This window comes from Rutidosis leptorrhynchoides, chromosome 2, assembly GCF_046630445.1.
Source record: "Rutidosis leptorrhynchoides isolate AG116_Rl617_1_P2 chromosome 2, CSIRO_AGI_Rlap_v1, whole genome shotgun sequence".
Lineage (NCBI taxonomy): Eukaryota > Viridiplantae > Streptophyta > Magnoliopsida > Asterales > Asteraceae > Rutidosis > Rutidosis leptorrhynchoides.
In genome coordinates, this window is record NC_092334.1 from 265,633,198 (window position 1) to 265,658,538 (window position 25,341).

General features: G+C 37.8%; 1 protein-coding gene across 1 annotated transcript; it reads right to left on the reverse strand.

Annotated features, from left to right (window-relative positions):
* Nucleotides 1–536: 536 nt before the first annotated feature.
* LOC139888664 (putative E3 ubiquitin-protein ligase LIN-1) lies at nucleotides 537–21,461 on the reverse strand. The gene is made up of 16 exons (XM_071871659.1): nucleotides 20,782–21,461; nucleotides 20,162–20,228; nucleotides 5,963–6,088; nucleotides 4,372–5,399; nucleotides 3,719–3,860; nucleotides 3,385–3,630; nucleotides 2,814–3,108; nucleotides 2,444–2,565; nucleotides 2,227–2,346; nucleotides 2,005–2,136; nucleotides 1,798–1,920; nucleotides 1,588–1,698; nucleotides 1,355–1,501; nucleotides 1,152–1,277; nucleotides 862–978; nucleotides 537–780 (listed from the first exon to the last, which is right to left on the reverse strand). The coding sequence occupies exons 1-16, from the start codon at nucleotides 21,459–21,461 to the stop codon at nucleotides 763–765; spliced, it is 3,600 nt and encodes a 1,199-aa protein (XP_071727760.1). The 3' UTR covers nucleotides 537–762.
* Nucleotides 21,462–25,341: the final 3,880 nt, after the last annotated feature.

The window sequence follows — 25,341 nt, forward strand, 5'->3', positions numbered from 1 at the left end:
GGGACACATGTTCAATTTTCACCTGCTACACTTTGGGGGTCTTGCCTTTAAAAAACAAAAGAAAAAATATTATATTCTACTTCATTTTTGATAGATAGGGTGTACGTCAATTCCTACAAAATCACATTTTATTGAGTATTATACACAATCTCTACCTTTTTTGAGTATTAAAATTGTAAGTTTAAGCTCTTATAAATTCTCATAAATATTACAAGTCTATATGACAAACATACTCCTAATGGCAAATAGTAATTACATCTCATTTTTTGTCTTCGTCCGCTTTATAGCCTACTATCTGTTTTGCATTTTCTCTTATTAGCCTGCTATTCATTTTCCATCTACTTTATTCCCCATTATTACTACATTATTGTTATTACTGTTAAGATTACGATTTAGATTAAGATTAAAATTAAGATTAAGATAAGCTTGTTTAGATAATGTCGGCCATTCTTTCCACATGTTTATTCTTCTAATGGTTATACCTCATCATAATAATGCACAAACACTACTTTTTAACTCAATTACTTTTAGTGAATCATTTTTATATATTGAATATAGATAAACAGATTATAATAGTGATGACTAAATTACCAGTTACAATCTATCATGACCCATCTTAAGTATTGTGTGAAAATGTTGAAAAATAGGGGTAAATTTTGTTGAGATATAACGTTCTTCTTCGTATCCAACTCATGTACATTATATGCAATCCAATTCATCTTCCATATTTACGCCATAATATATACTCAACTCACCCAAAAGCTATAGGGGGATCCAACCCTGTCGGACACAAAATAAGTAGACTGCAAGTTAGAATACAATCGAACGAAATGATAAAAAGGTCAAACAAATTAATATTACCTTGATTAACCCTGATTCAGTACCACATAAGATCATGTCATTGGCTGTAAGCACGCTTGTTATCTTGCTGCCTGCTGATAACCTTCCTACCTTTTGTTGTGTCCCTCTTAACCAAATCTGCAGTTTATAAATATAAGTCATCGCACAGTTTGACTTTTAAAGTCAACAAGTTTATGTAACTTCAAACACTGACTAGATATGATCTCTTCCTTTTCACTAATCTATCTGATAGGCTTTTTTCGTTATAGCATGAATAAATAACGGTAATTTAACCTAAAATATATGCAAACCTCTAAGTTGTTTGCCGAAACGTTGGTGTTTAAGTAAACAAAATCTTCTACTATGCTCATTGCTACCACATTTGCTCTTTTTTCTGGCAAAATACATACTTGAGACTTGCTCAGTTTTCTCCAATCCTGCAGTAGTTACTTAATTAGTAACATCTATATCATTAATTCCCGTTCATTAATTATATTATTATCATCATCCAAACCTTAATTTTTGATCCATCAATACATGTACTTGCACTATATAGCCAATCTTTATACAATAATATTGAATTGATTGGCTTGTTTTGTATTCTCCAACTATTCGACTGAGCTTTGATTTCTTGTTGTCGGTTGTTTCCCACAATTAGCTCCTATAACAATGAATTTGGTAATCTCAATATTTGTTTAGGGATAAAAAAAAAAATGTTATAATGATTCCCTAAAAACGAAAACCAACCTGTATGCTCGAGTCCATACAGCCAATATAAAGTTTCCCTTGGCTAGCCCTTATGGATTTCACTTGCTTGTTTTTAAAAAGATCCTTTACCTTTCTTGACGAATCAAATACCTGCGTAACATCATACTTCTTTAATGTCAGAACCGAATTTTTTTTTTTTTTTTTTTGGCATGTATTAGAACCGTTCTTAATGTTAGTAGTATTTGTTACCTTCAGTTTATGGTTGTTGGTAACTGCGAATATCACTTCACCGCAGGTCTCAAGACTTTGAATGGTGTCCTTGGTTGTTATTACTTCAATGCATTGCATTTTTATGTTACACATTTGCCAAATCTGCACTTATTAAAACATTTCATTAATTGATATTAGTACTCACCCATGATGCAACAAACATTTTAACATAGAAATCTTTGTTACCTTTATCGTTTTGTCTGCAGATCCACTCAATAGACAATTTCCTGGTTCGTAAAGGGTGAAGCATGTTACTGCCTTCTTGTGCTCTTTAATATCTGATATAAGAGTCGCTGTCTGCCCCTTAATGTCCCAAACCTATAATTCAGTTTGCAAATCATATTTCATTACTAATTTTAAAAAGTATTTAATTTAATGTTGACTTAAAAAGAATACCTATATACGAACCTTGATAGACCCATTTGAATAGCCGCTGAAAAGTTGGCCCCGGTAATATATCAGAGAGTTCACAGCTCCACTGCCACTGTAGTTTGCCTCTAAAATTTGTGTGTGAACACATGAAATTCGCTGTGAATCATCAGACTATCAGATTTAGCTAATCCATGAGAAGAATAAGATAAGAATAAAATGCATGTAAAAAAAGTATTAGAGAGATAAAACTTACCCATTTATTGGGCATATAATAGTCTGCCACCTTTAACAATTCCTCAGCCATCCATGTTATACTTGAAAGCCGTCTAAGTGACTCTCGTACACCTTCTGAAAGTTGAGTCAGCTTGTGCATGCCTGCATGTAATTTACATTAGCATATACTTACTTCGTTCCAAAATAACGGTCCCATTTGACTTTTGAAAGTCTTTGTTTAATTTAAATATTTTTACTTGTTTATATAATATTTGACGAAGTTTATATGAATGGACTAGGTTTTAAACGTGTTTTTATTGGTATAGTTTTCATCAAAAATTTTGGAACAGATGCAAAAATATTAAAAGTCAAAGTTGACAAAGAAAGACATAAAATGAGACGGTAATTACCTCTACCAAATGTGTAATTATATATGCACAAACATGATAAAAGTCTTTCTTCTAATTCCATTCCAGGATGCACATATTGCTCAATAGCAGTTAACAAGATGTCACAAGCTGAACATCTCAAATCATCAGGAGCCTTCACAATTTCACACCCGATCCATGAAATACTTGCGAGGCAGTCTCTTGATACTCTCTTGTTCTTGCTATTCAGTCCCTTTCTCAAACTATAAAAAACAGTATCCCCGAGCTTTAAAATGTGTCGTGCAACCTTCCCGCTCCAGATTTCTGTCCCACTTTCCTAAATTTTCATAAATTTGCTCATCTAATTAAGACAAGTAGTAAAGTATTGAATATTCACTCCATATAATATTGTACTTTGACTTCTTCAATCAGTTACTCTTATTTGGTATTTATTGCACTTATTTATAAATATATTTTATGAAACAAATATCTGATACATAAAAGGGTTGATATCAACTTTGATGTAAAAGATAGTACGTTTGACCACAAAAGTCAAACGTTACTTCTGCAGTTGTATGGATGGTAATTACGGAGTATATGTTATATATATTACCTGCAGAGTATCATCAGACCAATCAATGTGTTTCACAATGTTTTTTTGTAACATTGAGTTCAAACCAGCCTTCTTTAACAACCAAGCTATAGTGTACGATTCTCCGTTCCATGCATAAGTTCCACCGAGATTTGATAATAAGAACGCTGCTAATTGTTGTGCATCTTGATTTTCTTCACACGTTAGCGACTCAAGGAGCGTCTGAAATGCCTCTTCTCGGTTCAAAACCTTATCTTGTGACTCTACCTGAAATTAAGTAGCACATGACTATATGATTTTTGAGTTTCAAACTAAAACTTATCGTCCTTTTTAAGTCGGAAAATTATATTGTTACCAGAATATCTAATTGAAGCAACAGACTAGATGCTAAAAGCTTATATTCTTGTTGAGTCTGCTGAATGGCAAGCAATAAGACACACATAATGTTGATGCCGCCTTCTTCTCGTAGTTGTTGTAGTAAATTTACTGACGACGGTCTAATAAATTAAACAGATACATTTTTAGTTCTAATAGCACAACAAATAAACTTTTGTAGATGATGTTGTAAGCCAATTTGAATCGTGGTAATAGTTTTCATAGGATGCCGAGGTACTTCTGATTTTCGCTAAGATAGATTCCAGAGGTGACAATTTTAGACCATTACCTTATCCTTATCCAAGGTTTATAAAATCAAAAAACAGAACATGTAAGAAAATGGGTCATATGGTTCCAAAGTCACCCAATTAAGTGTACTCTAGATCTCCAAGAAAATGGGTCAAATGGGTCTAAATTAAAAAGATCTCCAAAATGATGATATTGAGTTATTTTAAATTAATAAAATTACACGGATAGTCCCTTTGGTTTACCCAAATTTGCGTGCATAGTCCCTGAACTTTTTTTTGCATTGGTAGTCTTTTGAATTGTATTTTTTTTTTTAATGCTTTGATCATCCCACCGTCAAAAAATCGTTTAAAATGCAGAATGTAGCATTACAGCTTAAATACTCACCTTGGCATTCTTAGTAATTCATGATAGAATTCGAGACCTGCAAGTATGGCATGCTTTTGGTTGCTTAAGATAAGAGAAACGAACGGAGTGATCGGAGTAAATTTTGAGATATGATGTCTGCATTGTCCATTGAACCGCATACACTTCACGAGAATTGCAGCCAACAAAATTATTTCTTCTAAATTCCCTTTTTCGGGAATATTAACAAGACTCGATATCACTTTTGGCGAACATATTGCAGCCAAGTGAGTATCGTTCAGTGAGTAGTCAAAAGACGTCACCAACACTTCAATAATTTTTAGTGAAGCCAAAGGAGGTGTCACAACGAGTGATTTCCAACCACTATTGTAACAAGTTGAAGAACATATGCACTTGACTAATGTTGGCATAATATGAAGAGTTTTGATCTCGTTTGGAGACGGGTTAATTAAATAAATCAGAACAGCTGCTTCGTAAACATCTCTTTTTAAAGCATTTGCGAGATCAGCAAGATTTAAACCTTTCTTTTTTATGTCCTCTACTACTGCACGATTTGACGAAATAATACTTGAAAGTATTGAAACCGAGGCTCGTGTAACACTTTCTTCCATTGAAGTAGAAAGAGCCATCAGTAACTGATCTAAAATAACGTCTTTTAGTAACGAGTACTTTAATCCTGGTTTGCTTGCTAACATTTCATACACAGCTGTGATCTCAACCGTTGTGGAATCATCGCTGTCTTCAGATTCTCCAAGTTTATCTGAGAAACATAACTTTGAAATTACTTTCTCAACGATCTCAGCTTGTTCGATTCTGTAACTATTTTCACCACAAAATAAAATTTCATTTCGTCTTTGAGAGGTTTGATAGCTTTGCCAAGTGGGTCCCTCTTCGTCATCCAAACAGTTCCAAAATTCCAACTCGCTTATGGAAGTACTGTCGTATTGAGTTTCTGGTTCTTTTGACATGCTGATTTCTGTTTCGGGTTGTTGTTCGTCAATTACTTCACGCAAGGTTCTCAACTGTCTATCGAATTCATCTGCATATGCCTGATTTTAACAGCAGCAGTAAGAAACCACTCTAATAAAACAGTAAAAATAAAGACTAAAAGACCAGGTGTGCCATTAATACTTCTGAAGGAAAAAAGATTATATATTTATCACATATGGGTCAAACCTGTGAAATCCAAAAAACTAGTTTTGGATCACATTATATGAACTGAATCATAAAACGGGTCGAAAGCCGCCCAAAGTGTATTTCTAATACATAATACCTCCCAAGTCTTTTATAAAAAAAGTTGTATTATTATCTCAATGTTTTTCTTATCTCAACTTAAAGACTAGATACTTCTACTGAAAACAGTTCTTTGAGCAACGTGTGTTTTGGGTTAACATGACCGGTTTAGACCCAAACATGCTCTAACTCAGTTAACCATGACCCACCTATTCTTAGCACCTCTGATTCTGAAAACTATATATCTTTACCGAATTACCGAACAACTCCTTCCGAGAATAAAACATGACAACAGGTGCTTTGTGCTTACTAATTGATTTTAAATTTATTAAAACTAAAACTTACAGATACAAAAGATGTGGATATATTTAAAAACTACCTCGGATTCATCATCTGCAAATTCATTGCAGCCTGAATATATGGAATGTGAATCTGACTGCTCTTCCAACAGAAGCTCTTGAAGACGCTTAATACTCGAGCTTTCAGAAGCTTTTTTGGAAACACACTACATTACATTATGTGTTATAATCACCTTTGTGTTACAGTTAACTTTATAAAATTAATAGGGTCAAATTATTGTTGAATTAATAATCTAGAAGGTTGCATGACAAATTCAATTTGATCACAACTTTCATATGGTTATCAAGTTGATTACAACTTTCATATAGTTGTCAATTTGATTACAATTACCATGTAGATGACAACTTGATTACAACTAGCATGTGGTTGTCAAATTGTATACAACTTCTTCATTTCCTAGTAGTATAAATAGAGCATCATACATGCTCATTTATACATCCCAAAATCACAAGTGTTTTTGTATACTAAAAGAGTCTATAGAGAGTTAGTGAGTGTTAATCTCCTAATCACAAGAGATATAAAGATTGGTGCTTATCCTTGTAATTAGTGAGAAGTGTAATTCCTATTATTCTTATTAGTGAAACGTTTCTTTCCTTGCCCGTGGTTTTTACCCTATTGGGGTTTTCCACGTTAAATCTTGGTGTTTCTTTATTGTTTTTATTTCAAATATTACTAGCGGTTTGCTATAATTCGGTATCCCTTTTTACAACAAGTGGTATCAAGAGCTAGGTTCTTATATCTAGTGTGTATTATTTCTCGAAAAATAATATTGTCGAAAAGAAGATTGTAATTATAGCAATGTCTACGAAATTTGAAATTGAAAAGTTTAACGGGAGTAATTTCTCGTTATGGAAACTAAAGATGAAAGCTATCCTGAGAAAGGATAAGTGTTTAGCGGCCATCAGTGAACGATCATCTGAGCTCACTGATGAAAAATGGGAAGAAATGGACGGCCAGGCTATCGCAAATCTTCATCTGGCATTAGCAGATGGCGTTTTGTCTAGCATAGAAGAAAAGAAAACGGCGAAAGAGATTTGGGATCACCTCGTAAAATTGTACGAGACCAAATCACTCCACAATAAAATATTCCTTAAAAGGAAACTCTATGCTTTACGCATGAGTGAATCCACTTCAGTGAATGAGCACATTAACAGCCTAAATACTCTATTTTCTCAACTCGCTTCATTGAGTTGCAATATAGAGTCACAAGAACGTGCCGAAATTCTACTTCAGAGTCTACCAGATTCGTATGATCAACTCATCATCAACCTAACCAATAATATTCTCTCAGAATATCTAGTCTATGATGATATTGTTGCTGCGGTTCTAGAAGAAGAGGGTCGGCGCAATAGAAAGGAGGATAGACAGGCCGGTTCAAGACAAGCGGAGGCCTTAGTGGTGACAGGAGGTAGATCGACGGAACGTGGCCCAAGTGGGAGTCACAATCATGGTAAACTGAAGTCTAAGAAAAAGAAGACTTACACATGTTACAATTGTGGCAAGAAAGGTCACCTGAAGAAGGATTGTCGGAGTTTAAATAACTCTAATCCTCAAGGAAATATTGTAAGCACTTCAGAAGATGGGACTGCTTTGGTTAGTGAAGCAGTGGTAGCAAATGAAGGCAGAAAGACATTTGTTGATGTCTGGTTATTTGACTCAGGAGCTACTTTTTACATGACCCCTAGAAGAGAATGGTTCAAACAATATGAACGTATCTCGGGAGGATCTGTATAAAGTTGCAGTGATCATAAACTAAAGATCATTGGAATTGGAGATATCATTCTGAAGATGCACGATGGTACAGTTCGTACTATTCAAGGAGTACGACACGTGGAGGGTTTGAAGAAGAACTTATTGTCTTTAGGACAATTAGACAATCTTGGTTGTAAGATGGAAATACAAGACAAGATCATGAAAATCATGAAAGGCGCAATTGTAATTATGAAAGGAGAAAAGGTGGGTGCTAATCTATACATTTTGAAAGGCGAGACGGTACGGGAAGCGGAAGCATCTGTTGCTTTGAATAGTTCAAGTGATAAAGCTGCTATAACATGGCATCAAAAGCTTGGACACATGTCTGAACAAGGTATGAAGATTCTTGTTGAAAGAAATCTTATACCTGGTCTTACAAAGGTATCGCTACCTTTTTGTGAGCATTGTGTAATTAGCAAGCAACATCGCCTGAAGTTTAACGCATCAAATTCTAGAAGCAAATTGGTTCTAGAATTAGTTCACTCTGATGTGTGGCAAGCACCAGTTCAATCCCTAGGAGGAGCAAAGTATTTTGTATCATTTATTGATGATTACACTAGGAGATGTTGGGTGTACCCAATCAAGAGGAAGGCAGATGTGTTTGAAGTTTTCAAAGTTTACAAAGCGCGGGTTGAACTTGAATCTGGTAAAAAGATCAAGTGTTTGAGGACAGATAATGGAGGAGAATACACTGGTGATGAATTTGATAAGTTCTGCAAACAAGAAGGCATCAAAAGACAGTTCACGACGGCATACACTCCTCAACAAAATGGAGTGGCAGAGCGGATGAACAGAACCTTGTTAGATAGAACAAGGGCGATGTTGGCAACTGCAAGCTTGGGAAAATCATTCTGGGCAGAAGTAGTAAGTACTGCCTGTTACGTGATAAATTGGTCACCATCAACTGCAATTGAGTTGAAATCGCCGATGGAAATGTGGACGGGAAAACCAGTTGATTATTCTGACCTTCATGTATTTGGAAGTCCTATGTACGTAATGTACAATTCTCAAGAAACGACAAAGCTGGATCCAAAGTCGAGAAAGTGTTTGTTCTTGGGGTATGCTGATGGAGTTAAGGGGTATCGCTTGTGGGACCCCACTTCCCACAAAGTAGTCATCAGCAGAGATGTTGTCTTTACGGAAGACGAAAATTTTAAAGATGTTAGCACTTCAAAAGAAACTACACAGATACAGGTTGAAAATGAATTTTATAAAGATTCTTCTGAAGCAGTACCAGAGCACGATGAAAATCAAGTAGTCATTGATGAAGCTCCATGAAACAACCCAACCCGTACTCCGTACGATAAAATTTTTTTTTATATATATATATACACATTTATGCGCCAATTAAATATGTAGACCAAATCACAAGTTCCATTAAAACGTACAACCATTTCCAATGTTTACAAAAGGCACAAAGGCCATTAATTAAGTTAATACAAGTTTGACCGAATATAATGATAGTTTATAAACCAAACGACCCAACGAGCATGGTTTGGGACTAAACTACCCAAAAAGGTGGTCAACTTCCAAAAGCTCCTACAAGCACATCGTCAAAGACACCTAGTGTCCAACAATCCCCTTCCCTTTATCCTCACCTGCAACTAAAAAGATAAACAACGCGAGGGGTAAGCTAACGCTTAGTGAATGCAATAATTATACATGATCATATATAATCTACTTACTTGCATACAATTACACAATACCACATACAAGCTAGCAATTCAACAGCATGCAATCGATCATGCATAAACTACTACCCACGTTCCACATTAAGCTAGCAACACTAATAGCATATAGTTCACAATATAATATGCTAAGCACAATTCGCACAACCATGGTTAACCAAGTTTACAAGAGAACGGTACATGTAAGTCCGTTGGAGTTCATAACATCCACTAGTGTTACTTATACACCGCGTAATCACTAGTCCCCCGGGTGATGTCTTAAACACCGCGACTAACTCACCCTTACAACAATGTGGCGTCTTAAACACCGCGACGAATCCACACTTCGTTCAATACAATGAGTGGTGTCTTGAACACCGCGACACTTCCACTCTCATGACCTTGTGGTGTCTTAAACACCGCGACAATACCACAAGTCAATCACACAATGAGTAGTGTCTTAAACACCGCGACAATACTACTTGTTACCTAGAATGTGGTGTCTTGAACACCGCGACACTTCCACATTCACACCACACAAATAAATACATTATATACGTTCACGCATAATTATTCCACTCACCTTGACGCAAGGATGATGAATAATCGCTTCCAAACTTCAAAGCCAAGTACCTAATACATTAAGTACCAATTCAATACATAAACTAGTGGAATTAACCACATTACATTTACTTGGGCATTTAATGACTCAATTTCGCATTAAATGACCCAACCACACCACAACCGCCCTCTTAATGGCCAAGACTCGACTTTAATTACCAACATTAGTGCATTGAAGTCTACTAGCCTCAATTGACATCCACCTAGGGTAATTTACACCCATTTTACCCAAACTAGGTCAACTAGCACATTCTTGACCCAAATGACATCTCTTTCAATTCTAACAAGTGTTTAATGCTTACAATATCATTAACACTTTCAAACTCACAATTACAAGACCAAAACCCTAGGTTATGGCCATTAGGGTTTCATTACAACAACCTAACCCAAATTCACCCATTTTACTCCCAAATGGGTCATACAAGCTTCTATTAACCAAAACCCTAGCCATAATCAATTAAAACTCGAAACTTAGAGTTAGAACTTACCGAGACTATCACCACGTAGCTAGAGTCACAAGGAACAACTTTAACACTTGCTCCAAAGATCAACCCTCAATCCTTCCTCTCCCAATCTCACCTTGAATCCAAATGGGTGTTAGAGTTTTGGGAGAGAAATTGAAAGAAAATGAAAAAGGAAAATGAATAAATGAACTAGTGGACCAGATTTAATGCACCCATCTGATCTATACGTCCATTTACTATTTTGCCCCTCAAAATCCTTTAATTTAAATAAAATCCGGGACCTGACCTGCAGGTCTGCCGCGGCGCGGCACTACTCGTCGCGGCGCGACGATGCACTAGGAAAATCATCCTGTTTAAGTTGATTTCTGATCTGGAGTTGCTTTGTGGGCCGCGGCGCGGACCCACTTGTCGCGGCGCGACATTGGGCTGCAACAGGCCCCTTCGACTAGTTAACACAATTCCGAGGTTTCCACAACTATACAACCCAAACGCTCACTCTAATACACGCCTAAACTCCAACCTTAAGTCTCGCACGACCCTTTAAGCGTGTACGGAAAAGCGGGGTGTTACAACTCTCCCCCACTTAGATCGGAGCGCGTCCTCGCGATCCAAGCCGCATGACAAGCCGGAAGATAAGCCAAAACAAACTCTTCGGATTCCCATGTAAACTCGGAACCCTTTCGATGTCGCCATTGCACTTTGAAGGTTCTAACTTCCTTGTTCCGCAACATCTTAACCTTTTCATCAAGGATTGCAACCGGTTCTTCCGCATACTCTAACTTGTTATTCAAAGTAATCTCATCCAATGGCACCCAAGTCGAGTCATCCACAAGACACTTGCGAAGATGGGAAACATGGAACGTATTATGAATTCCCGCAAGTTCTTCGGGTAACTCTAATCGATAAGCAACCTCCCCAACACGTGCCAATACCTTGAAAGGACCAATAAACCGAGGAGCTAACTTTCCTCGCTTCCTAAACCGAATCACACCCTTCCATGGAGAAACCTTAAGCATCACCATATCACCTTCTTGAAACTCAATCGTTCTTCTACCTTTATCGGCATAAGACTTTTGTCTATCTTGCGCCGCTTTAAGTCGAGCCCGAATCATTTCAATTTTACTATTCGTCTCCAAAACCAAATCGGAACTTCCGATTTCTCGTTGACCCACTTCTCCCCAACAAATGGGAGTTCGACACCTTCGGCCATAAAGCATCTCGTAAGGTGGCATCCCGATACTAGTATGAAAACTATTATTGTATGAGAATTCCACCAAAGGTAAATGCTCATCCCAACTACCACCAAAATCAATGATGCACGCCCGTAGCATATCTTCCAAAGTTTGATTCGTACGCTCGGTTTGACCGTCCGTTTGAGGATGATACGCCGTGCTCAACTTTAATTGTGTACCCATATCTTCATGAAACTTTTCCCAAAATCGAGATGTAAAACGGGTATCTCGATCCGAAATAATAGATATAGGAACGCCATGCCGCGAGACCACTTCCTTGATAAACAACTTAGCCAAGGCCTCCTACGATATTGCTTCTTTAATGGGAAGAAACAAGGCACTTTTCGTCAACCTATCAACAATCACCCAAATCGTATCGTATTGGGTTCGCGCCGTCTTCGGTAACTTGGTAATAAAGTCCATGGTAATGTGCTCCCATTTCCATTTCGGGACTTCCAATGGTTGTAACTTACCGTAAGGCTTTTGGTGCTCGGCTTTGACTTGCAAGCACGTGACGCATTGTTCAACATACTTAACCACATCACGTTTCATGCCGGGCCACCAATAATCTTTCTTCAAATCATAGTACATTTTCGTTGCACCCGGATGAATGGAATATTTGGACTTATGTGCTTCATCAAGTAGCACTCGCCGGTAATCACCCGTCTTAGGCACCCACACCCTTCCTTGAAAGGACAACAAACCCCGCGGACCCATAGTAATAAACTCCGATTGGCCCACAATTCGTTCCGTGTGCTTATCGTGAACATAAGCCTCTATTTGGTCTTCACCCATCTTTTCAAGAAAGTCGTTAGTGATAATCAAACGTAACGATGTTATACGTATCGCCGGATGTTGAGTCTTTCGACTTAACGCATCCGCGACCACATTCGCCTTACCCGGATGGTAAAGTATCTCACAATCATAATCTTTCACCACATCCATCCATCTACGTTGACGATAATTCAAATCCCTTTGAGTAAAAAGGTGTTTCAAATTCTTATGATCCGAATATATCGTACACTTGACACCATACAAGTAGTGGCGCCAAATTTTCAATGCATGCACAACCGCCGCCATTTCAAGATCATGAGTCGGGTACCTCGTTTCGTGATCCTTTAATTGCCGAGAGGCATAAGCAATGACTTTACCCCTTTGCATAAGAACGCACCCGAGCCCATTTAAGGAAGCATCACAATAAACCACCATGTCTTCGACGCCTTCCGGTAACACTAACACCGGAGCTTGACACAACTTCTCTTTCAATAATTGAAAAGCAATTTCTTGCTCGTTTTCCCAATTGAATTTAGCACTCTTCCTCGTCAACTTTGTTAATGGAGAAGCAATCTTAGAAAAGTCTTGGATAAACCGACGATAATAACCGGCCAATCCGAGAAAACTTCGGATCTCCGTGGGCGTAGTCGGTCGTCCCCAACTCTTCACCGTCTCAATCTTCCCCGGATCCACTTGGATACCGCTTTCGTTCACAATGTGACCAAGGAATTGAACCTCCCTTAGCCAAAATTCACATTTAGAGAACTTTGCATACAACTTCTCTTTTCTTAGCGTCTTCAAAACTTCACGCAAGTGACGTTCATGTTCGTGCATACTTTTCGAGTAGACTAGTATGTCGTCAATGAACACAATAACCGACTTGTCCAACATAGGTTGGCACACCCGGTTCATAAGATCCATGAATGCCGCCGGTGCATTCGTAAGACCGAAGGGCATAACTACAAATTCATAATGCCCGTAACGCGTTCGGAAAGCCGTTTTCTCAATATCTTCCTCACGGACCCGCATTTGGTGATAGCCGGACCGTAGGTCGATCTTAGAGAAATACGTTGCGCCTTGAAGTTGATCAAACAAATCGTCGATCCTAGGTAGTGGATAACGATTCTTGATCGTCACTTTATTCAACTCACGGTAATCAATGCACATACGCATACTACCGTCTTTCTTCTTCACAAATAAGACCGGAGCGCCCCATGGCGAAGCACTCGGTCGGATAAAACCCTTCTCGAGCAATTCTTGAATTTGATTCAATAACTCTTGCATCTCCGTTGGTGCTAAACGATAAGGAGTTTTAGCAATGGGGGTAGCCCCCGGAACCAACTCGATGCGAAATTCTACTTGTCTTTCCGCCGGAACACCCGGTAACCCATCCGGAAAGACATCTTCAAACTCATTAACTACCGGAATTTCACGAATAGGTGGTGGCTCATTACGAGTGTCGACAACATGAGCAAGGAAAGCCATACCACCGGTAATAACGTGACGTCGTGCCCGAGCAAAAGTGCATATCGGCACCGATCTCCTTCGTTTGTCACCATGAATAATCATCTCTCCCCCACTTGGGGTCTTTACACGAATAAACTTGTCGTGGCATGCAATATCGGCTCTATAACGATCGAGCCAATCCATACCAACGACTACATCAAAATCACCCAAAGTCATCGGAATAAGATCAATTTCGAAACTTTCGGCGCCAAACACAACATTGCAATTTTTACACACATCAACCACTAGCGCCGTCTTGCCATCCGCTATTTCAACTTCTACCGGACGACTCAACTTTACTAGCGGTTTATTTAACTTAGGCACAAATCTTGGAGATACGAAAGACAAATTAGCACCACTATCAAAAAGTATCCGAGCCGGATTAGAATTAACCATGAATGTACCTGAAACGACTTCATTGGATTGTTTAGCTTCTTCATTAGACATCAAGTAGTTACGACCCCTAGCCGTACCCGCTGCCTTCTCTATCCGCTTAGCATTATCATTACGCAACTCGGGACACTCGGTCTTCTTGTGTCCTTCCTTCCCACAATTGTAACAAGTGAACTTTGTAGTAGAAGATGGTTTGGTGCAATCTCGGGCCATATGCCCCCTTCGCCCACAATTATGACAAGAATAGGGGAAGTCCCCCGAAGCACCTTTCTTCACGCTCCCCACACTCTCGGAGCCCTTCTTAAACTTCTTGCTAGAAAAATTCGATTGGCTAGTAGCTTCAAACTTCTTCTTACCCAAGGTAAGGCTACTTTTCCTCATCACAAGTGCCTCGAACCCTTTCGCCATATTAAACAACTCATCGAAGCTCTTCACCACGTTTACGCTAATCTTTTCTTGATAACTATCATTCAAGGTTCGATAGAAATCTTCTTTCAACATTTTATCATTCCCGACATACTCCGGGCAAAATTGCGTCTTGGACAAGAACACGGATTTGAGAGTGTTCAAGTCCATCGACCCTTGCCTCAAAGTACGTAGCTCGTCCTTAAGTCTTGTAAGATCGGCCAAAGTTCGGTACTCATCGAAGAACTCCGCTCTAAATTCCTCCCAAGTGAAGTCCATACATTGTTCTTCACCATAGAGTTGGATCTTAGCATCCCACCACAATTTCGCGTCACCCCTTAACATGCTACAACCATACCTAGTCTTCTTGTCGGGTGGACACTCACAAGTACGGAAGGCCCCCTCCATATCAGAGATGAATCGGGCACTCTTGAGTGGGTCCCGATCGCCCTCAAAAGTAGGAGGTTGAGCATCCCTAAAGTTCTTGAAGAAAAAGTCACGCCTTCCCCCATTTTCTTCTTGAAGAGCAATCTTAATTTGCTCCTTAACCAAAGCGACGACTTGTTCGTCAATCGTCTCGATAAACATCTTCTTAACATCTTCGCGAAACTCCGCCTTTTGGCGTTGAAAGATGGCCTCAACCTTGGCCGTGAACTCGGGGTCCTCGCTCGTGCCCCCAATATCGGTGTCGTGTCCGTTTCTCATCTTCATTCTATAAAACGGAAAAGATTAAACAACGAAACTAAAGACATGACACATATATACCTATACACCATACCACTCCATCTCGCTCGACAATCGTCGTACATCGCTTGTTTGACACGATTTGCACCCGTAGTAAGGGTAGCTAATCATTACTACGCGAGCACGTCGCGTTAACTCGCTAGTACAACGTTCATTTCGCTCGATGCTTGCTACACAACATGAACAAATAACACATGATTAGTTCACATGAACCTATGTACTAACCAAGTCCCGGTCCGACCCAAAGTCCTACAAGTCCCGCACAATGCACACACAAAAGTCTAAGTCTAGGCGCCTATCTCAAGTCACCTAAATCCCTTAGACCACGCTCTGATACCACTTGAAACAACCCAACCCGTACTCCGTACGATAAAATTTTTTTTTATATATATATATACACATTTATGCGCCAATTAAATATGTAGACCAAATCACAAGTTCCATTAAAACGTACAACCATTTCCAATGTTTACAAAAGGCACAAAGGCCATTAATTAAGTTAATACAAGTTTGACCGAATACAATGATAGTTTATAAACCAAACGACCCAACGAGCATGGTTTGGGACTAAACTACCCAAAAAGGTGGTCAACTTCCAAAAGCTCCTACAAGCACATCGTCAAAGACACCTAGTGTCCAACAATCCCCTTCCCTTTATCCTCACCTGCAACTAAAAAGATAAACAACGCGAGGGGTAAGCTAACGCTTAGTGAATGCAATAATTATACATGATCATATATAATCTACTTACTTGCATACAATTACACAATACCACATACAAGCTAGCAATTCAACAGCATGCAATCGATCATGCATAAACTACTACCCACGTTCCACATTAAGCTAGCAACACTAATAGCATATAGTTCACAATATAATATGCTAAGCACAATTCGCACAACCATGGTTAACCAAGTTTACAAGAGAACGGTACATGTAAGTCCGTTGGAGTTCATAACATCCACTAGTGTTACTTATACACCGCGTAATCACTAGTCCCCCGGGTGATGTCTTAAACACCGCGACTAACTCACCCTTACAACAATGTGGCGTCTTAAACACCGCGACGAATCCACACTTCGTTCAATACAATGAGTGGTGTCTTGAACACCGCGACACTTCCACTCTCATGACCTTGTGGTGTCTTAAACACCGCGACAATACCACAAGTCAATCACACAATGAGTAGTGTCTTAAACACCGCGACAATACTACTTGTTACCTAGAATGTGGTGTCTTGAACACCGCGACACTTCCACATTCACACCACACAAATAAATACATTATATACGTTCACGCATAATTATTCCACTCACCTTGACGCAAGGATGGTGAATAATCGCTTCCAAACTTCAAAGCCAAGTACCTAATACATTAAGTACCAATTCAATACATAAACTAGTGGAATTAACCACATTACATTTACTTGGGCATTTAATGACTCAATTTCGCATTAAATGACCCAACCACACCACAACCGCCCTCTTAATGGCCAAGACTCGACTTTAATTACCAACATTAGTGCATTGAAGTCTACTAGCCTCAATTGACATCCACCTAGGGTAATTTACACCCATTTTACCCAAACTAGGTCAACTAGCACATTCTTGACCCAAATGACATCTCTTTCAATTCTAACAAGTGTTTAATGCTTACAATATCATTAACACTTTCAAACTCACAATTACAAGACCAAAACCCTAGGTTATGGCCATTAGGGTTTCATTACAACAACCTAACCCAAATTCACCCATTTTACTCCCAAATGGGTCATACAAGCTTCTATTAACCAAAACCCTAGCCATAATCAATTAAAACTCGAAACTTAGAGTTAGAACTTACCGAGACTATCACCACGTAGCTAGAGTCACAAGGAACAACTTTAACACTTGCTCCAAAGATCAACCCTCAATCCTTCCTCTCCCAATCTCACCTTGAATCCAAATGGGTGTTAGAGTTTTGGGAGAGAAATTGAAAGAAAATGAAAAAGGAAAATGAATAAATGAACTAGTGGACCAGATTTAATGCACCCATCTGATCTATACGTCCATTTACTATTTTGCCCCTCAAAATCCTTTAATTTAAATAAAATCCGGGACCTGACCTGCAGGTCTGCCGCGGCGCGGCACTACTCGTCGCGGCGCGACGATGCACTAGGAAAATCATCCTGTTTAAGTTGATTTCTGATCTGGAGTTGCTTTGTGGGCCGCGGCGCGGACCCACTTGTCGCGGCGCGACATTGGGCTGCAACAGGCCCCTTCGACTAGTTAACACAATTCCGAGGTTTCCACAACTATACAACCCAAACGCTCACTCTAATACACGCCTAAACTCCAACCTTAAGTCTCGCACGACCCTTTAAGCGTGTACGGAAAAGCGGGGTGTTACACTCCAGCGACTCGTATTTCTAATCGGGAAAGGAAACGTCCAGGGTGGCACTCGGATTATATTATGGAAACCAATGTTGCATATTGTCTTCTAACTGAGGAAGGAGAGCCTGTAACTCTTCGCGAGGCACTGAATCATTCAGATGCATCTCAGTGGATGACAGCTATGCAGGAAGAAATTGAAGCTCTTCATAAAAATAAAACATGGGAACTTGTGCCATTACCGGAAGGTAGAAAACCTATTGGAAATAAATGGGTGTATAAGATCAAGCGAAATGGCGATGATCAAGTGGAGCGGTATCGTGCAAGACTGGTGGTCAAAGGATATGCTCAGAAAGAAGGAACAGACTTTAATGAAATATTCGCCCCCGTGGTTCGACTTACAACAATTCGAGTAGTTCTAGCGATGTGTGCTACATTTGATTTGCATCTAGAGCAGCTAGATGTGAAAACTGCATTTCTTCATGGAAACCTTGAAGAAGAAATTTATATGCTTCAACCAGAAGGTTTTGAACTACAAGAGAACTTGGTTTGCAGGTTAAAGAAATCTCTGTATGGTTTCAAACAGGCGCCGAGATGTTGGTACAAGAGATTTGATTCTTTCATGATGAGCCTTGAATATAACAGACTTCATGCAGACCCTTGTGCATATTTAAAGAGGTTTGGAGACAATGATTTTGTCATTTTGCTGTTATATGTAGACGACATGTTGGTTGCAGGTCCCAACAAAGATCGTATAAATAAGTTGAAGGCTCAATTAGCTAGGGAGTTTGAAACGAAAGACTTGGGTGCCGCAAACAAGATTCTAGGGATGCAAATTCACCGAGACAGAGATAATAGGAAGATTTGGCTTTCTCAAAAGAATTATTTGAGAAAAATCTTGCAGCGTTTCAATATGCAAGATAGTAAGCCAATCTCAACCCCGCTTCCTACTAATCTCAAGTTATCCTCCGTTATGAGTCCTAGAAGTGAAGACGAGAGGAAGAAGATGTCTCGAGTACCGTATGCATCAGCAGTGGGAAGTTTAATGTTCGCAATGATATGTACAAGACCAGACATTGCACATGCAGTGGGAGTAGTTAGTCGGTACATGGCGAATCCTGGGAGAGAGCATTGGGATGCGGTTAAGAGGATCCTAAGATACATCAAGGGAACCTTAGATGTTGCATTATGTTACGGGGAACGAGAATTTATTGTCAAAGGGTATGTTGATTCAGATTATGCAGGAGATATTGATAACAGTAAATCTACCACTGCATATGTTTTCACACTTTGTGGTGGAACAGTAAGCTGGGTTTCAAAAATGCAGTCAGTTGTGGCCACGTCAACAACAGAGGCAGAATATGTAGCAGCTACTCATGCTGCTAAAGAGGCAGTATGGTTAAGGATGTTGTTGGAGGAACTCGGATACAAACAAGAGAATATCAATCTATTTTGTGACAACCAGAGTGCCTTGCATCTTGCAAGGAATCCAGCATTTCATTCAAAGACAAAGCATATACGAGTTCAATATCACTTCATTCGTCAGAAAGTGGAAGAAGGAATCGTGGATGTGCAGAAAATTCATACTGACAACAATGTGGCTGATTTTCTAACAAAGTTGATCAACTGTGACAAGTTTATTTGGTGTCGTTCCTCATGCGGCCTAGCAGAAACGTAAGCAACATCATTGGCAAGGAAGGATTAACGTGTGAAGATTGATTTAGCTTCAATCAAATCTTCAAGTGGGAGATTGTTGAATTAATAATCTAGAAGGTTGCATGACAAATTCAATTTGATCACAACTTTCATATGGTTATCAAGTTGATTACAACTTTCATATAGTTGTCAATTTGATTACAATTACCATGTAGATGACAACTTGATTACAACTAGCATGTGGTTGTCAAATTGTATACAACTTCTTCATTTCCTAGTAGTATAAATAGAGCATCATACATGCTCATTTATACATCCCAAAATCACAAGTGTTCTTGTATACTAAAAGAGTCTATAGAGAGTTAGTGAGTGTTAATCTCCTAATCACAAGAGATATAAAGATTGGTGCTTATCCTTGTAATTAGTGAGAAGTGTAATTCCTATTATTCTTATTAGTAAAACGTTTCTTTCCTTGCCCGTGGTTTTTACCCTATTGGGGTTTTCCACGTTAAATCTTGGTGTTCCTTTATGGTTTTTATTTCAAATATTACTAGCGGTTTGCTATAATTCGGTATCCCCTTTTTACAACAATTATTATTAAATATATAATAACAAGAAAAGATAGCTAAACCCACGTTTTGATGATGATAACGCACGTTCTCAAATGAATTTGGAGATGATGTGCTGCAGGCCTTTGTATATCTGCAACAAACTAGCAATACTATGATGAGACATCTATATCAGTTACTCTAAAATTATCTGTACCTTATAGTCAAAATCAAAAAAGAAACGATATACTTTAATATTCTCTAAATCAAGAAAGTTGAGTTTTCAGAACAAAGACATTACTTTCTTGACAATGAAATATGAAATGAAGCGTTTCTCATTTATAGCACCACACTCTAACAAACTCTAAATGCTTATGTTTAGTTTTCACATTTTTGTGCAAACTTTATTCATTAAATATTAATGTTGAACCCTTATCTGGTATGTTTGACCAAATTATGCCAAATTACAAAGGTTGTTAAGTTTGGAACAGAGTAGTCATTCTTTATGTTCTACAAATAAAATAATGAACCCTTATATCCTGGAATTTATAAATTAGTTCTAAATTGAACCCACCTTGCCTCTTTACATAATAATCTATTAAAATGAAGTTGTAAAGTTGCTATAATTGGTTTTTAGAAAGAAAATGGTGGGGTATTTTATTTATACACAATTTTATAAAATTAAATGAAATAAAAATTAGGCATACCTAATTTCTTGAGATGTGTCATCAGGTTGCTTCATCAACAAAGGAGATTGACCATAAGAAATCACTTGATGATACATTAACCAAGCCTTATAATTCGTTGCACCCCATTTTACACTATCGAATTCTAACCCATTTTCGAACTCACGTCTCAACGGCACAACGAACGAGTCAACCATGGTTCGGTAAAGTTCGGGTGCAAGCTCAGTCCTAACCAAGCCTGGTGACACCACTAACGCTTGTAAAAAATGTAATGCAACTTGTAACTCATCTCCTTGTACCTTCTTAAGCATACACAAATAAAAATACGACCAACAAATTATATAAGAGTTTGATAAACCAGCTGTCACTTCATTTTCATTCAATGAAGCGGGCGCTTGTAGTAAAGTTTCAGATGTTTTAATGAGTTTAGAGCATTTTGTATTAATTGAAGCTTCTACATTGTTTATTCCGCTGCGTAAGTTTGAAAGTATGGATTGTTCTGAAATGTCCAAAGAGCTGTGTTTGTGGATTTTGAGAGATGAGGTGCATTTAGTTTGGAGATGTTTTCGGGCTTTTGGGTCGGATATTATGGAGTTGATGTGGCGGTTAATTGATGTAACGAGTAAACGTAAGAGGTCAGGGTGTATGGATTCGGGTCGAGTTGAAGATGAAGAAGGAGATGATGAAGAGATGGAAGCCATTGATGTGTTGAAGATAACAGAATGTTATGTTAACTACATGTGTTTTTGTGACCAAAACTACAAAAGTTATTGGTCCCTCCTTTTCTGTAACAGTAAAGACTATACAGACAAATATAAAGTGTATATATAGAATTTAAAGATAAGTTATATGCTTGTAAAAAATGTAGGAAGAAAGAACACGGTTATTAAAGTATGAACTTTCAAAGTGTGTACATATGGGGCAGGTTCAAACGAGAACCACTAAAAAGGTGAGAACTGCGAGAACTATTTAATTTAATAGTTTTTATGCGTTCATATGTAACAACTTACAATCAAATGTTAATTAATGCACATATCATTAACATACATATGTTCATTAGCTCAAATTACATGTTAAATTGTTAATTATATGAAACTGTTCACATGTTCGGAAACAAATATGCACATGTGAATGAGAAACTATATATTTAATTATATAGGTAAAATATAAGTGTTTTTCAGCTATTTTATGTTCATTCATACTCTTCATCAAGGTTTATGTGTTATTCAATCTAGTTACATGTGAAAATCATTATAAATCAAAGGTTCTCGCAGTTCTCGCCTTTTTTATGGTTTTCGTTTTAACTTTTGGCGTGTACATATAGGGCGGGATCCGTGTAACTGTCTCAGTCGATTTTGACGACCGAAATTTTTTTAGTCTATGTTAAAGTTTGATCATAAGCTATTATATTGTCTTTTTTAAATTTTTTTAAACTTCGTTTTCCTTGGAAAAAATCTTTCAATCTGCCGCTCTTATATTGGTTTAATAAAGATAAAGAATTATAATTATAACTCCCAAACAATTTTTTTATGCATATGCAGTTGAAAAAATGGCCTCATTAGTTCTCAACACACGCTCAATAAAAGACAGTAAAGAAATAAAAACAATCCACAATACAAGAATTTAACGTGAAAACTCCAAAACAACAAGAGAAGAAACTACGGCGCCCCAAATAGAAAAATTCACTATATCACAAATTGTTACAATGACATATACTCTCCAAAGTATTTAACTAATACAATTCTCAAACAAAGATAAGAAAGAAAAAAATAATCAAATACTTAAAGTGTATTGATTGCTGCAAATTGGAATGAAGACTTAGCCATCCTTTTATAACAAACTCACACACCTCCAACTTCTTCCTCCCACCTATATGGGATAACATCTTTCAAAACACTAAGTAACCATTTCATTCTTTTAACCAAAACTATAACTAACAAATCTTCACCTTTTGGATAGAAGAATATAACCATACTTCCACATTGCAAGTATAACCGACGTAGACGCTTCCTCGACGACAACTTCAAGATCTTCATCTTCATGCCATTGACATTATCTCTCAAGAGACAAAACTTGCATCCTCATCGAACATTTTCAAGACCGACAATCATTGTCTTCACAGACAATCATAACTCTTAACAGAATTATCATACTCCACCATAAAGAGTATCACACTTAGAATATCACATTTCAAGCATTTCACCTCAGCACATGTTGTATAACCAGCTGAACTGTTATGGTGCAACTTCCTGTTTAGCTTTCCTGAAAGTTTCATCAGCTACAAAATTTGTTTTCACCACACAACCTGCATCAACACCAAACTAATGCCCATGTGCAATGTGTGAAACCGCTAACAAACTTCTCTTTCCATGGTGGCGCAGACACACCATGAGGATGTCATGACTTCAGAGGAATTCGTCACTCTCCGTAACAACGGAGTCAATGTTACCGCCTTTGGAGCTATTTACTGGATTAGATCCACCTGGACAATCAACCCTTAAGTGTCCAGTCTTCCCGCACTTCCAGCATACCAGATTCTTTCCAGAGTATTTCTTCCTCCTATCCGTACACACCATTACCATATTTTCTGATGAAGAGACACCGTTACCTTCCAGTCTTTTCTCCTTACATAGGGGCTTGCCAATAACTTCTTCAAACTTCAACGTTTCTTTCCCATACATCAGAATAGGTTTCATGTGCTCATAGGACGATGACAAAGATACGTACAATGGAGCACTTACCTTTATCCGTCTTGCTTATGTGGTATCTTCTGGCAGTGTTCCGTCTTGCAAATACGTAATATAGGGAGTCATCCAACATTGTCTCCCTTCTTCGATTGTTGCCACCACCACCTTTTCATCAATTGACTTGTCTTTCAAGACTTCTACCAAAACTTTTTTGTGTAAATGATCGAATGTTAATGTTGCCAATTTGCTCAATATATTTGCTTTTTTGTTCTTGTTTCTTGATATTAGCACAACTTCCAAACTTTCAAAATTCTTTGAAACCTTTTGAACCAGCCGTAAATACCTTTTCATTGACATGTCTTTTGCTTCAAATGCTCCGTTGACTTATTGTGCTACAATCTGGGAATCCACATAAGCACGTAAATGCTTTATTCCATCTTCGTTGCTATAGGGAGGCCGGAAAGCAATGCTTCATATTATGCTTCATTGTTAAATGCATAAAAACAAAATTGAGTGCATAAGTATGTTCTTCTCCTTCTGAATTAGTAAGTACCAACTGAAATGTCCCGTTCTTATTGATTAAAAACGTTCCATATTAATTGATTTCGTTGCGAGGTTTTGACCTCTATATGAGACGTTTTTCAAAGACTGCATTCATTTTTAAAACAAACCATAACCTTTATTTTATAAATGAAGGTTTAAAAAGCTTTACGTAGATTATCAAATAATGATAATCTAAAATATCCTGTTTACACACGACCATTACATAATGGTTTACAATACAAATATGTTACATCGAAATCAGTTTCTTGAATGCAGTTTTTACACAATATCATACAAACATGGACTCCAAATCTTGTCCTTATTTTAGTATGCAACAGCGGAAGCTCTTAATATTCACCTGAGAATAAACATGCTTTAAACGTCAACAAAAATGTTGGTGAGTTATAGGTTTAACCTATATATATCAAATCGTAACAATAGACCACAAGATTTCATATTTCAATACACATCCCATACATAGAGATAAAAATCATTCATATGGTGAACACCTGGTAACCGACATTAACAAGATGCATATATATAAGAATATCCCCATCATTCCGGGACACCCTTCGGATATGATATAAATTTCGAAGTACTAAAGCATCTGGTACTTTGGATGGGGTTTGTTAGGCCCAATAGATCTATCTTTAGGATTCGCGTCAATTAGGGTGTCTGTTCCCTAATTCTTAGATTACCAGACTTAATAAAAAAGGGCATATTCGATTTCGATAATTCAACCATAGAATGTAGTTTCACGTACTTGTGTCTATTTTGTAAATCATTTATAAAACCTGCATGTATTCTCATCCCAAAAATATTAGATTTTAAAAGTGGGACTATAACTCACTTTCACAGATTTTTACTTCGTCGGGAAGTAAGACTTGGCCACTGGTTGATTCACGAACCTATAACAATATATACATATATATCAAAGTATGTTTAAAATATATTTACAACACTTTTAATATATTTTGATGTTTTAAGTTTATTAAGTCAGCTGTCCTCGTTAGTAACCTACAACTAGTTGTCCACAGTTAGATGTACAGAAATAAATCGATAAATATTATCTTGAATCAATCCACGACCCAGTGTATACGTATCTCAGTATTGATCACAACTCAAACTATATATATTTTGGAATCAACCTCAACCCTGTATAGCTAACTCCAACATTCACATATAGAGTGTCTATGGTTGTTCCGAAATATATATAGATGTGTCGACATGATAGGTCGAAACATTGTATACGTGTCTATGGTATCTCAAGATTACATAATATACAATACAAGTTGATTAAGTTATGGTTGGAATAGATTTGTTACCAATTTTCACGTAGCTAAAATGAGAA

Excerpts from the sequence above, each read along its gene's own strand:
- LOC139888664 (XM_071871659.1), bottom strand. The coding sequence starts at position 21,461 with ATGGCTTCCATCTCTTCATCATCTCCTTCTTCATCTTCAACTCGACCC. Across the intron at positions 1,502-1,587 it reads GTATGGACTCGAGCATACAG|GAGCTAATTGTGGGAAACAA; the intron begins GTTGGTTTTCGT and ends TCATTGTTATAG. Across the intron at positions 979-1,151 it reads TTTCGGCAAACAACTTAGAG|ATTTGGTTAAGAGGGACACA; the intron begins GTTTGCATATAT and ends TATAAACTGCAG.